The sequence below is a fragment of the Podarcis tiliguerta genome, assembly GCF_965153285.1.
Source record: "Podarcis tiliguerta genome assembly, chromosome: 8".
NCBI classification, from domain to species: domain Eukaryota; kingdom Metazoa; phylum Chordata; class Lepidosauria; order Squamata; family Lacertidae; genus Podarcis; species Podarcis tiliguerta.
This window is the reverse complement of record NC_139541.1, coordinates 27,752,397-27,766,464: the sequence shown is the minus strand read 5'-3', so window position 1 is coordinate 27,766,464 and position 14,068 is coordinate 27,752,397. Positions and strand designations below refer to the sequence as shown.

General features: G+C 45.9%; 1 protein-coding gene across 2 annotated transcripts in view; it reads right to left on the bottom strand.

Annotated features, from left to right (window-relative positions):
- The window catches only part of LOC310682707 (neural-cadherin-like), a 91,922-nt gene that overhangs the window by 61,016 nt on the left and 16,838 nt on the right, over positions 1-14,068 (bottom strand). For both annotated transcript variants that reach the window (XM_083451797.1, XM_083451798.1), the window contains exon 2: positions 1,161-1,358. In XM_083451797.1, the coding sequence (XP_083307923.1) occupies positions 1,161-1,358 (198 nt within the window). The remainder of the gene's footprint in view (positions 1-1,160; positions 1,359-14,068) is intronic.

Here is a 14,068-nt window from a genome sequence, read left to right as displayed (position 1 = left end):
TTTATTCCTGTCTTTGCAGTGTTACAGAAATCATGTCTGCTCTCACCAAACTCCAGCAGACGACTCCACAAGCACTTCCTGTGCAGCTCATATTACACTCTGAGCTAATTCCGGTGCTGTCTGTTTCCCACAGACACTCCCAACATCACATGACTTTTCCAAGCAATCAGCTTGCAGCATCATTGCTTCAATATCGTAACACATATAACCACAGGAGCTATCTCCACCTCTTAGCTGCAAATGTCCGCTTGAACGTTCTGACATAACCAGGAACTCGGGGTGGAAGGGGAGGAGAAATCAAGTTTCTTAACAGCTCGTAAGTGGCTCCTGGTTAGTTCAAGGAGGTAGACAGGAGTCAGCAGCAGATGGCATGGTAAGCAAAGGCTGACATCCCAACAGATGAGTCATGGCTTCCTTCCAGAAGGGGTGAGGTGGCAGCAAGGCCAGTGGGTCCAAATGTTCCTGCTGAGCCAATCTGCTGGGGTCCTTCCCAGAGAAGCTTGAGATGCATTTAACTACAGATGAAACAGGTTGCACCTGGGACCTTCTGGATGCAAAGCATGTGCTCTCCAACTGACCTACAGCCCCTCCCTCTCATTCACCCCTTTGGGTGAACAAGACTCCCTGAAGTTCAGTCTGCCCTCAACCAGCCCACCAGCTGCCTGCATCCTTACTAACAATTAGTCTTGGTCAGGTTTCCTCAACCTCGGCCCTCCCGATGTTTTTGGCCTACAACTCCCATGAACCCTAGCTAGCAGGACCAGTGGTCAGGGATGATGGGAATTGTAGTCTCAAAACATCTGGAGGGCCGAGGTTGGGGGTGGCAGTGACTGTCAGCTTCCTCTTTCTCCTCTTAGTGTTGCCTTTGTAGAACTCAGCAGGAAAGTGGAGAATACGGGGCTTTCTGTTGCATCTGCCTGTCTTTGTCTCTGTCGCCACCTGCTGTTGGCCTCCCTGCTTTTTACCCTTCCGGTCCCAATCGGCACCAGTCTCCACTGTCTTTAAATAATAGTTAATTTGACCAGTTTTGATCAGAATGGTGTTGTAGAAATAAATACCACAAAAGCCCCACCAAGTACAGAATGAGACAGGAAGGGGGGGGTAGAATACACAAATCCACACAGAAACACTCCACCTGTGCTTTTAGAAGCTGCATTTACCTTCTACCAGAAAATATTCAACGGCTCCATTTTCATCCTCATCTTGATCCTTAGCCAAGAGCTTGTACACTTTTGTGCCTGCTGCAGCTTTAGGGGAAACAGTTGCTAGGTAAGGGAAAGGCTCCATGACCCATTCAGGGACATTGTCATTTACATCTGTCACTGTGAGGTCCAAATGCACCAAGTACCAATTCTTTCCTGTTGGTTAAGAGGGAAAAGTGTGTTAGCATGAATGGACTTTTCAAGGCAACAATAGTAGTGCTGTGAGGCTTTTGGGGGGAATGGGGGGAAGTAGGCTGCATGCCAAGACCCTTCTAACCCCTGGATCCAGCAAGTGTTTAAATATAAGCCAGGCTAGCTTCCTGAGCGGGTGATCACCTGGGTGATGGTCCATTAAGTGGAACAAAGGAATTGGCTTGAGACTGGAAAATGGGTGGGACCCCTTAGGCAGTAGGACAAATCCTGAGCTGAAATTTGCAGTGATGCGAGTCAAAAGAAAAGCAGCAAGCTGGAGAGCGAATCGGACCAATGCTTGGTTTCTGTCTGAATCCAAGGCTAAAGCTCTCTCTTTTGCAGTTTTCACATCTCTTCACATGTAGGTCACCTATCAAAGCATATACCATATTTTTCACTTGTTTGGTTAGCTTGTGTGACCTAACTACTGTTCGGTCGACTTTGGAGAGTTTCTGCCATCTGTGCACAAGAAACTCATACCCTCTAATATTCCACAACTGACCCTCTTCAACCCCCACATTTTTTGTGTGTTTCCTCCCCCCTCAAGCATTTCCTGTCGGAAGAAGGGTGAGTGCCACCAGTACCACAACAACGGGACACAGCACACACAGCACACTGAGAAATCTCCTTAATCCCAATTTTATTTTATTTTATTTTCTTATTTGGGAGCTTTATAAATAGAAAATCACACACACCAATACAGTCATACCTCAGGTTACAGATACTTCAGGTTGTGCGTTTTCGGGTTACAGACGAGCCGACCCGGAAGTACTGGAACAGGTTACTTCCAGGTTTCGGCGCTCGTGCATGTGCAGAACCACTAAATCATGCTTTGCGCATGCACAGAAGCGCCGAATCGCAACCTGCACATGCGCAGACACAGCACTGTGGGTTGTGGACACTGCGGGTTGCGAACATGCCTCCTGCACAGATCACGTTCACAACCTGAGTGTCCACTGTAAATGAATTTTAGAAAAAGATAAGATTAGACCCAGAACCACAAAGCCTATTTTTTCATATAAAAAAATAATCAGGACTCTTTGCACTTTGCTACTGCCTGGCATCCACCAAGAGCCTTTAAGAGCAACAGAAGCTTCTGACTCTTTTCCGGCTCACTCTGATCTCTGTGGTGTCTCCGCACTTGTGCGAAGAATTCGTGGCCGTTTCTGTCGCTGCTGTGGAGAGGGCCACAACTGGGCTGGTGTACATCGTAAAGGAATTCTGGATGATTACGGCTGGTGTGTGGAGCACTGCGGTGTGTGGAAATGCCCATTTGTGCCCTACACAAGGGGGCCGTAATGTCTCAATTGGCCCTCAAGTTGAACAGAGAACTGCTAAAACGGCCTCCGCATCTGTTGCCATCTTGAATTATTTCTCAGCACGCTTGAAGTCTGCCGTTGCAGGAAACATTCGAAATCTGGGGGCATGATCGCTACTGCTGCGTTCTGGACAAATGGCGCGCAATTGCAAGCATCCTATACAGAAAGAAGCACACTCTCGGTGCACTAAAAAGAACACCCCGCTCCCTCATAGGGAGTGCTCTAAATATAAACCTTTGTCACATACCCTTTTATCTCGTAAACAGTATAATCTTCTTGTGCTACTCTTAATATCCCTGAAGCACCTCTAGGGCAAGCAGTATAATACACTTGCTTTCCTTCTCAACTACCTCCCTGCTGCCCTGATCGGGGGGAGAAAAAGAACCTATGTGGCTGGGAAGTGTATTTTTTACTTCAAATATAGGAGTTTTACCCTTTACAGTAGATTTCCAGTGATACCATTAGAGTAGGACTTTGGAGAGGGTCCAAAAAAACAACAGGGCATTTTGAAGTACAGTTAACACATAACCATCTAAAAGGGTTATGTGCACTGACAGCCAGTATGGTGTAGTGGTTAGTGGGAGAGACCAGGGTTCAAGTCCCTACTCAGCCAAGAAGCTCACTGGGTGACCTTGAGCCAGCCATTGTCTCTCAGCCTAACCTACTTTGCAGGGTTGTTGTGACGACAAAATGGAGAGAGGGGAAACCATGTACGCCACCTTGAGCACTATGGAAGAAATGCAACAGGTGTAGCAAATGAAGGAGATGGGACCATGGAATCCAAAGTCTAAAACTAATTTCACCCACTGAATATCTCTTGTTTGTCCTTCTGTTTACCCGTCAGGGATCTGTACAATGTGTCACATGGTAAGAGGTTTGTCGGGATGTCTCACGACAAGGTAGCAAGTTTAGCATGTACTATCATAATCTGATGTCTATAAACAACCAGTAAGTGGATTCCGGGTAGGAAAATTCCCTGGCGCAGTGATTAACTATGCCAAGTTTCTTAGCATAGACTCCAAAGCATTAACCTTTTATAACCCTTAAGTACTTTCTGTCCTTTCTAAAAATAAGAGTGGGATCCTCAACCACCCACCACCCCACACCAGCATCCACAGAGCTGAGCAAGGTTATGTCCATTGCACCACAATGAAACTGGTTTTTTACAAGTGTGAAGGTTAATAATAATAATAATTTAGTATTTCTACCCCGTCCGTCTGGCTGGGTTTTCCCAGCCACTCTGGGCGGCTTCCAACAGAATATTAAAATACAATAATCTATTAAACATTAAAAGCTTCCCTAAACAGGGCTGCCTTCAGATGTCTTCTAAAAGTCTGGTAGTTGTTCTTCTCTTTGACATCTGGTGGGAGGGCGTTCCACAGGGTGGGTGCTACTACCAAGAAGGCCCTCTGCCTGGTTACCTGTAACTTGGCTTCTCGCAGCAAGAGAACTGCCAGAAGGCCCTCGGCGCTGGACCACGATGGGGGTGGAGACGCTCCTTCAGGTATACTGAAGGTTAAACTTTGTTCAAACTTTGATAATTTTCCGTGTGGATTTGGGGGCCCATAAATAAGCAGAGAGATGCAAGACGCAGAGGGCAGGGTAGGCAGCTTGCAAAAAAAAAAACTAGTACAAAGTTGGTCCAGCCATGCAAGAAAGCTCCATCTACTTTTGCACCACTCCACTCCTATGCAAGTGTGAATTTTGCTCCTGTAGCCCATGAGCAGAGGTTTCTTCCTGATGTTTCCACTACAGCTCCCATCATCCCTGGCTGCTGGCTATGCTGCCTGGGGCGAAGGGCATTATACATTGGCTACTGCTGTCTGACACACTCAGCAGAAGCTGCAATGTGATGGACAGGACTGCCTAGGAGAGGCCAATGACCCATGGGGGGGGGCGGGGAAAGCATGGGGTGAGTGTTTGAAATTAAGATCCCCATCCCACCACCACTTCAAATGCTTTCAAGCAATTTTTAGTCTGCTGGAGGATATTTTGAAGCTCAGTCAAATGCAGAGTGTGGAGCTGGGGTTTTTGCAGCACGTTTTAAAATTGGTGAAAACCACAGGAGTGGGAGACTGTTCTTGTGCTCCGATCCTGCTGTCGGGTTTCCCCAAAGGCATCTGGTTGGCCACTGTGAGAACAGGATGGGCAATTGGTCTGATCCAGCAGACCTCTTCTTACGTTCTTAAGATGGTTTAGCAAAATTGATGGGATGGCATCACCATCACAGGCCCAATTCACATTGCTGTTTTGGATGTTTGAAGGCTTTCATATGTTGTTGGACTAGTGTGCTGGAAGAACCCCATCTCTTACCCATTCACTAAGAACTTTAGTTGAGGGCCCCACTACCATCTGAGGTGAGCCCAGGTTGTACTCCAAGTCTGTGTAAATAAATACTATTTTAACTGCATTTACCTTGGCGTTAATTGATCATTGCTAATTCCCTCCCTATAAGCAACAGCGTACTAGCATTGATTAATTGGCAAGAAATATAGAGTGCAATCATCATTCTGGCAAACTTTCTGCAGATCAAGCTCAAAACCTCTTCTCCATGAATACATGTGTAAATAAGAAGAAAGGAAATCTTGGGAGCCTTCTCAGTGACAGCCCAGATGTGGAATGCACTGCCCAGAAAGCTTCAGCTTCATGGTCCTTTTTTCACCAGGCAAAAGCCTTTAAAAATAAAATCCCTAGGTTTTTTTAAATGCATTTTGAAGACTGCTGTTTTATTCTGCTTTTACAATTGTGTGACTTTCTCCCCCTTTTCTGTTGTTTTTACATTTTAGTCTTTTTGTAAACCATCCTGGGAATATGATTGAAGGGCGGCATGAAAACATTTATAAATTAATAAATAGCCTCTCCATTGATTTCAGCAGAGAACGTGCTGAGGAGGTGGCCTCATGCCTGAAAAGGGCCGGTGGGCAGAAACAAAACATCAGCCTACCAGAGAAAATCCTCTTGCCCCACGTTTTTCTCCTGAAATCAATGGACACCGTAGACCCCTTCAGGAATTACATACTTATTAAGCAAACACTTGTGGGGGTGAGTGTGGTTGTGTAAGCTCCAGCCTCTATCAACCCCCCCCCCCCACATGCACGTTTTTAAAACTTGGTGGGGGAGGGTTCTGACATGTATAGGTAGCCTTCATGAGCACAGGAGGGGGCCCTGCCACTTCAAAAAGTCACCCCCTAATTCACAGAAAACAGCAACAGGGATTGGAGCTATTTATGCATTATTATTATTATTATTATTATTATTATTATTATTATTATTATTATTAATGGATTTAATTTATACCCCACCCTTCCACCCACCCCACCCCACCCCCCCGATGGAGATCAGAGCAGCAGACAGATACACAGTTTAAAAACAAGAACATTCTGAAAGAGTTTGAACATTCTAAAAGCAATGACAGCTAAAAACAGTCTTCCATCCAGTGATCTTGGGGCTGCCAGGAACAGTCTTCTTCAGCCCCCAAATGCCAGGGTAAAGAAAAATACTTTCAATTTTTTCCTGAAAGTTAATAATGTTGGGGACAGGCACATCACACTAGGGCAGGGATTCTACAAAACAGGGGAACCACCACTGAGAAGACCCTGTCCTGGGCCAGTGCTAACTGGGCATCCCCTGGGGGTGGCCCCACCACCAACAAGGTCTCATCTGTTAGGGAGGGTCCACTGTGGTTGGTACTGAGGAAGGCACTCGTTCAGGTATTAGGGTCCCAAGCCATTTAGGGCTTTGTATGCTAGCACCTATACCTTTAATTGGGCCTGGCAGTTCACTGGCAGCCAGTGCAGGGTTTTCAGAACCAGTGGCACAAGGTCCCTCTTAGCAACCTAGTAACTGTACTCTGCACTAGCTGCAGCCGCTGGACTGTCTTCAAGGGCAGCCCCGTATAGAGCACATTACAGTTAGTCCAAGCGAAAAAATTATCTAGAGCATGGACAATTGAGGCCAGGCTATCCCGGTCCAGAAATGGCCTCAGCTAGCCCCCTTGTCCTCACTGCCTCCCTCGAATGTTTACTTAACGTGCCTCCATTAGTTTCAATAAGCAGATTGCAAACTGTGCACAGAGGGGAACAAATTATCAAGGATTTGCGAGCAATTTGGAGGGTGGGGAAGTGTCTGCAAAGCTCCTCAAGGTCTTGCAAGCTTTTCACAGAGCCTGCTCCCAAATCCCTGGCAGTTTTCAAAGTGAACGGACAAGGTTGTTCTCCTGTTCCTAACACACAATTTGCTGGCCTGTGAATCTGCGCTTTTAAATTGGCCAGCAGGATCCAGAGCAGGCCATCCTGTCCCTCGTAAACCGAGGCACAATCACACTACACTCTTAAACCTGCTTATTTATTGGAATTGTTTATATATCCAACCTTTCAGGATACAGCTTTCTTCCAAGGCTGCTTGCAAGAAACATTACACTACATTTAAGACCACAACAAAGCATTATAACAAATATTTAAATAAAATATTAAAGTACCAAAGAAAAAAGTCATCAGTACCTTTCCCACAGGGCTGTTTTGGTAGCATGGCTGGAGAAAATTACAGCGCCCAAAATTCTTTGGCTGGGGTGCTTTAAATGTATGGTGTGTATGGAACTCCTCCCACTCTCCCCTATGTGGCAATGCTTACGTAAGAAGCCTTTTAAAGAAGATCAAGCCAGATGGGTGCAGGATATGAACACCGTTCACACATTTGCAGATGTGCAGCTCTTTAATGAGATATGGTGTTACATCTGCCCATTTTATTGCACAAAAATTATCTTTGATTGCATCAGTTGGAATGGAAAAATTGGGACATTGAAGCTATGTATGCAAACATGTAGATAAAAAGGTAAAGGACCCCTGGATGGTTAAGTCCAGTCAGAGGCGACTTGGGGTTGCGGCGCTCATCTTGCTTTCAGGCTGAGGGAGCAGGCGTTTGTCCACAGATAGCTCTCCGGGTCATGACTTCTGGCGCTATGGGACACCGTGATGGAAACCAGAACGCACGGAAACACCGTTTACCTTCCCGCCACAGCGGTACCTATTTAACTACTTGCACTGGCATGCTTTAGAACTGCTAGGTTGGCAGCAGCTGGGGCAGAGCAATGGGAGCTTCCCCCGTCATGGGGATTCGAACCGCCTACCTTCTGATCAGCAAGCCCAACAGGCTCAATGGTTTAGACCACAGCACCGCCCGCATCCCTATGCAAACATGTAGAACACGCTAGCTAGAGACTCCTCAGCTGGATGGCCCCTGCACCTAGAAAAGACTACGGCCACTTGCGAATCCAGCCCCACTTCCCACAAACTATAACGGGGACATCTCTGACTTCCTCCTGCACCACCCGCCACAGTTAAAAGAGTTGCAGCGCAGAGTTTTAGACAGGGCTGCACATTTCTGTGCCGTGGCCTACAAACACGACCAGACAAGTTGTGGAAACAAATCTCACAGCGCCCAGCAAAGCATAAGCCGACAAGGGCTTGCCAGAGGACTGAGGAAGCGATGAAGGGACTGACACGGACAATAATGTATAATGCATGCAGGCGAGGGCATGTGGAGGGATTTCCAAGCCACCCTTGCAGGGGAGAGAGGCTGCCTTACATTAAGCAGCACCAGCAGCTGTTCTGAAGGGTGTTCTTCATTCATGCTGGTTAATTCAATCTGTGCTCTCAAATAATTAAAGCTCTTTTTTAAAAAAAGAACTGCAGAAATGTTTTATATTTGTTGTTAGCCACCCTGAGCCCGGTTTTTAAACCGGGAAGGGCGGGGTACAAATAAATAAAATATTATTATTATTATTAATCCTGCAGGACATCTGAGTTTGTGTGCAAAACTGGCCACTGCATCAGGTATAAAGGTGGAAAGCAGAATGCTGACTTGAACTACCCAGCAAACCATGTCCAAATTAAATTGATTATTTGGTTAATTAGAACTAACGATTGAAGGAACAATCTTCCTCTCTGCACACAGGTGTCCGAAGCTGAAAGACAGAAAATGTACCCTGCTTGCAGTCCCAAAGCACGTAACAGGAGAATGGCTTCTGCTCACTTTCTCCAAGATTTGGGAAGAGCTTCCTTTGGCTCTCCTTGTATCACATCACCACTGTTGTGAGCTCTGGCCTTCTGCCAAAGTCCACATCATTTTACTTGGGGCAGGGGAGGGAAGGAGTGGCCAGCATCCATTCCACACTGGGATTCTTAAGCCAACCCTGATATGCATAAACCATGTTGATATTGGGTGTGTGTGTGTGTGTGGAAAGACATGCACAAGAGTAGCAAGGGAGAGAGTAGCAGCTAGAAGTCTTGTCAGTATAAAGGATCCTACAAACACAACCAGACAAGTTGTGGAAACAAATCTCACAGCGCCCGGCAAAGCATAAGCAATATGTAATAAGCGTTAAACAGGAGGTGTGTGGAAATGTACCCAAATGTTATATATTGCCGTTGCTCTGAACACACAATTTCCCTCTTGAAAACCCTACTCTCACTTCCTGTCTCCTTTTCGGCTCAGCACACACTCCTCATTCTCACCTTCAAAGCCATCCACAGCCTTGTTACACACACACACACACACACACACACACACACACACACATCTTGTATCCCAATGCAGAAAGGAACATCAGAAGCTGTTTCATGTCTTTTCTATCACATATTACCTGGTCCTTTTATCTTTTTTTTGTTTTGATTTCATGTGTTTCTGTCTTGTTTTGCATTTAAATCCTGTTTATAATTTATTACTGTAAGTTACTCGTGGAAACAAAGAATCACAAAGTTGGGAGGGTGCCCCCCAAGGGTCAACTAGTCCAGCCCCTTGCAATGCAGGAGTCTCAACGAAATAATCCCTGGCAGATGCTCATCCAACCATTGCTTAAAAACCTCCAACCAAGGAAAGTAGTCCATTCCCCCATCCAACAGCTCTTACTGCCAGAAAGTTCTTCCTGGGGAACTTTATGTTACGGGGCAGAATACAAAGTTCATTAATGAACAGATTAAATAAACTGGAGGTGCCTGGGATTGAATCTGCATCCTTCTGCATGCAAAGCAGGCGCTCTACCACTGCTCATGGCCTTGCCTTACTCAGCTCCACCACCCAAAGGTCTCCCCTTCCTTCAAACAGCTCCACTCTTCCTCATTTCTCCTTTTGCCAAGAACTGCATCCCACAACACCTGTGTGAGGCCATCTCACTCCTTCACTTGCTCCATTTCTCACCTTTTCCAAGATGTGCAAACTTAGCCTCCATAACATCCTCCAGCTTCCCCCAATATCTGGTGCCCTTTGGATGTGGTTTGACTACAACTCTCATCAACCCTGTTCACTGGTTGGGGCGGATGGGAGTTGTGGTCCAGAACATCTGGCACCAGGTTGGGGAAGACTGCCCTAATCTAACTAAACCAAAGTACATGCATATGAAATGAACTTGCATTTTCCCTCTGTTTTCTCTGGCCACCATCTCCTTTGGTTCCCTCCATTGTGTTGATTCATATATTGTAAGCAAACAGAGGGAAAGGGCTTTCCTCTTTGACATTATGCAGTGCTGGTGCTCTAACAGCAAAAAAAAAAACTTTAATAAAAGCAGTAGTAGCAATAATACTAGCCATGGAGATCACACTGCTGGTTCCACAAGCACCTTCTGTTCCCATTGCAGATCAGCCAGAGAAGAGCAAAGAGCGAAAAAGGTTCAGCCATGCTGAGGGCTCCTGGGGCTAGCGATTGACTGGAAACACAAACATCCATCCTGCTCAAAAGTCTTTGTGTGTGCAAGCCCTAGGGCTAGGCGATATATTGACCGGTTTGAAGTCCATATCGCGATATTAGTTTCATAATTTTTGACCTAGCAATATATCACAAATCATTTGGGTGTGGGTGGGTGGGTGAGTGGGTGGGTGCGCGCGCTATGCAAAAATCACAATGCAGGAAATACCATGAAGCCTGCATTGCTCCATCCTTATTTCAGACATTGTGATAGATCGGTATATCACTATATTTAACTGGTGATATATCATGATGTTGAAAACCAGAAATTGCCCAGCCCTAGCAAGCCCTGAAAGCATGCTGACCAATGGCAGTTGCTACATGATGCTAATCACACACCACAGCCTATTTTCACTAATCTACCCACATAACGATATAGATCATTTATTAGTGGGTTCCAAATGCTTTAAGGAGTTGATGTTGAATTCTATCCAGGTGGTGCTATACTCTAAATTTAATTCGTGTGTGTGTGTGTGCACGCACAGACACACACACACGAGAATATGATAAAGCTCCCTCTTAGCTACCCAGCTGAGGAAGGTCAGAAGTCACCTTTTGTTTGGAATTTATTCTGGTACATTGTTTTCAAGTGGCTTTTAAAGATGTCATCACTGGAGCAAAATGAGCCCCCTTTCACACTGGGGGGAGAGAAGAACTTTATCAAACAAACAAGATTAAGTTTGACCCCTGAACTACAGCACACAGACTTTGGGACTATGACGACAAAGTGTCAAATCAAAAAGGGTGTTTTTAGCCTACGGGGAATCATTCCCCCCCCCATTCCTGCTCTCAAGGATCTTCAGGACCATGACGACTGCTAAGTTCTGCTGGCAGAAAACTTGAGAGAGGGAGAAATGGAATTTTTTTAAAAAAAACAAGATGAATTTGACCTTTAATTTCTGTTGCCAAAGGACAGAAATTTGTCATCTCCCACCCGCACCCGGTTTCTTTGCAACAAACAGAATGCTTGCTATGAATCTGAACAACTGGCACAAAGCATGCATGTTTTGAGTTATTACTCTGGCTTGAAGGACTATAATTATTGATGACAGCTGATCTTTCTTGTCCAAGCTAATTTTGCTGCAGTGTTGGGATTCTCGTACCGCTGCACAGCCTGGGTTCTGCAACAGACTCTCACCCACACAGAAAATACAGTGTCAGGTGGGAACTAGGCAGGATAGCCAATGTGGCTCCTGCTGCAAGAGAGCTGCAGTCCTGGATCCCTACCTCACTGGTAACTTCCAGTAATAGAAAATGCACGGCAAAATAAACTACTGGACTCTCTCCCACAGGAAGCCGTAATGGCAGCCAACTTGGGTGGCTTTGAAAGAGGATTAGATAAATTCATGGAGGAGAGTAAGGCCATCATTGGCTACTAGCCATGATGGCACTGCTCAGCCCCCAACATCTAGAGGCAGCAATGCTTCTGAGTATCAGTTGCTGAAAACCACAGGAGGAGAGAGTGCTGTTGTGCTCAGGTCCTGTTTGCAGGTTTCCCACTGAGGCATCTGGTCAACCACTGTGGGGACAGGATGCTGGGCTAGATGGGCCATTGGCCTGATCCAGTAGGCTCTTCTCATGCTTGAATATCCCCAACACACGGCAAGCAATGAAGCATAATGATATCACATCATGCACTACTCTGTGGCACTAGATCAACTTTTGCCATCCTGGCAATTGCTGGATCAGCTGAGCTGTTGCTTTCACAGAAGCAATCATATTTCCCTTGTATAGTTTCAGTCTCAGACGTACAAGTTCGTCATAGAAATCTGCCTTATACCAGGTCAGATCCCAGCACAGAGCTCAGTTTTGTCTATTCTGACAGGCAGCAGCTCTCCAGGATCTGATTCAGAGGCCTTCCCCATTACCCGGCTGCCTGGTTCTTGTAACTGGAGATGCCACAGCTTGAATCTGGGATCTTCAGTGTGCAAAGCATTTCTATCTCCACCATTCTTTGATTTCTCTTTGACATCTTCTCCAGTGTATGATTTTCAGTAAATGCATTTTCTTGCTCCTTATTAAACTTTAAGGCTTCAGAGACTCCCTGTTCCCATCCTACATCAGTCAAAGCAACTCATTTTCCAAAAACAAAAGAAGAACCCTGCTGGATCAGGCCAATGGCCCATCTAGTCCAGCATCCTATCCTCAGAGTGGCTAACAAGATGCCCCAATGGGAAGCCCATGAGCAAAACCCAAGCACAAGAGAAGTCTCTCGTCCTGTGGTTTCTAGAAACTGGCATAAAGCAAATTATGGAGTAGCTTCTATCTACTTTACCTCATGACAGTAGGCTGCCATAGGAGTATTTATCAAGATACAATGCACAAAAAGAGTATTTCCATACTAGCTAGACTATTTGGATTCTCCAAATGGATCATGCAAGTGTACCCAGCAGTAAATCCAAACAAGGTTAATGAAACCTACTCTCAGGTACGTTTGCACAGCATTTCAGATTAGTTCCAATCACTTTAACAAAGCAAGTTTTTATTTGAATCTACGTAAGATGTTTAGATCACACCTTTCCTTAGACAGGGTCATGAACTCAACCCTGAGCAGTGGTTCAGTCTCCAAACCAAGGGGCAGTCAGATAGATCATCAGGAGGCCAATGGCACAAGCAATAGGCATCCTGAACCCAGGCTCAGATCTCAACCTGGAACTTCAGCCCATCAGCTGACAGATCTTCAACCAGAGATCCTTGAACTGGGAGTCCCAAAGATAGCAAACCATGGACCAGATTCTTCTGAGGGACCAACCCCCTGATGGGAGTTAACAGAGAGATGAACAAGTGATAAGCTCCAGGCCAGAGGTCTGCTCCTGTAAAGCCTTCACTACTCAGGAACAGGGTTGAACAGGGGTGGGGGAGAAACACACAGGGGGAGGACATAAGGAAGGGATGAGGAATCTGGGACCCTCCAGATGTTCTTGAACTCCATCAGCCCCAGGAAATAAGGTCAAATATGATGGGAGCTGGAGTTCAACAGCAGCTGGAAAGCCACAGGTTTTCCGTGCCTGATATAAGGGCTCAGTTGAGTCCAAGGCCAGGGGTTCCCTGTGAACTTCAGGTGCTGCATAGCATATCTCTAAAAAGGCAATCAAAAACCATACACATCAAGCACAGTGCATTACAATTGCTACAACAGGCAGAAAAACTGAGTGATCTAACCAAGACCTTTACTGAATTTCGAGTGGTTCGTGGGCCAAAAAAAGGTGGGGAGAATCACTGCCCTCAGCATCAGAGCATTGGAGGACATTGGCTGCTTAGAACTATCCAAGGTCCTGAAACTCCTGCCTGGCCTTATCTATCACTCTAATGGATAGATTCCCTATAAATGGACCAACCCTCTCCACTTCCCTTCAGATCCTTTCCTAGACCCCTGGGCTCCTTCTTGCTGTCAGATCAAGTAGCCAAAACCAGATACTAACTAACCCCCTCTCAGTCTTAACCCACTGACTCTTGGCCTCTGCTACAAGTGGCATCAACACTCTGGCCCCCTGTGTGACCAAGAGGCAGGAGAGCCACAGGAAATAGTACCATGTTTACTCCACACCATAATGAAGCTATAAATCCAGAGAGCAGTAGTTACTACAGTTTTACTACCAGAGCTAACAATGCCAAGAG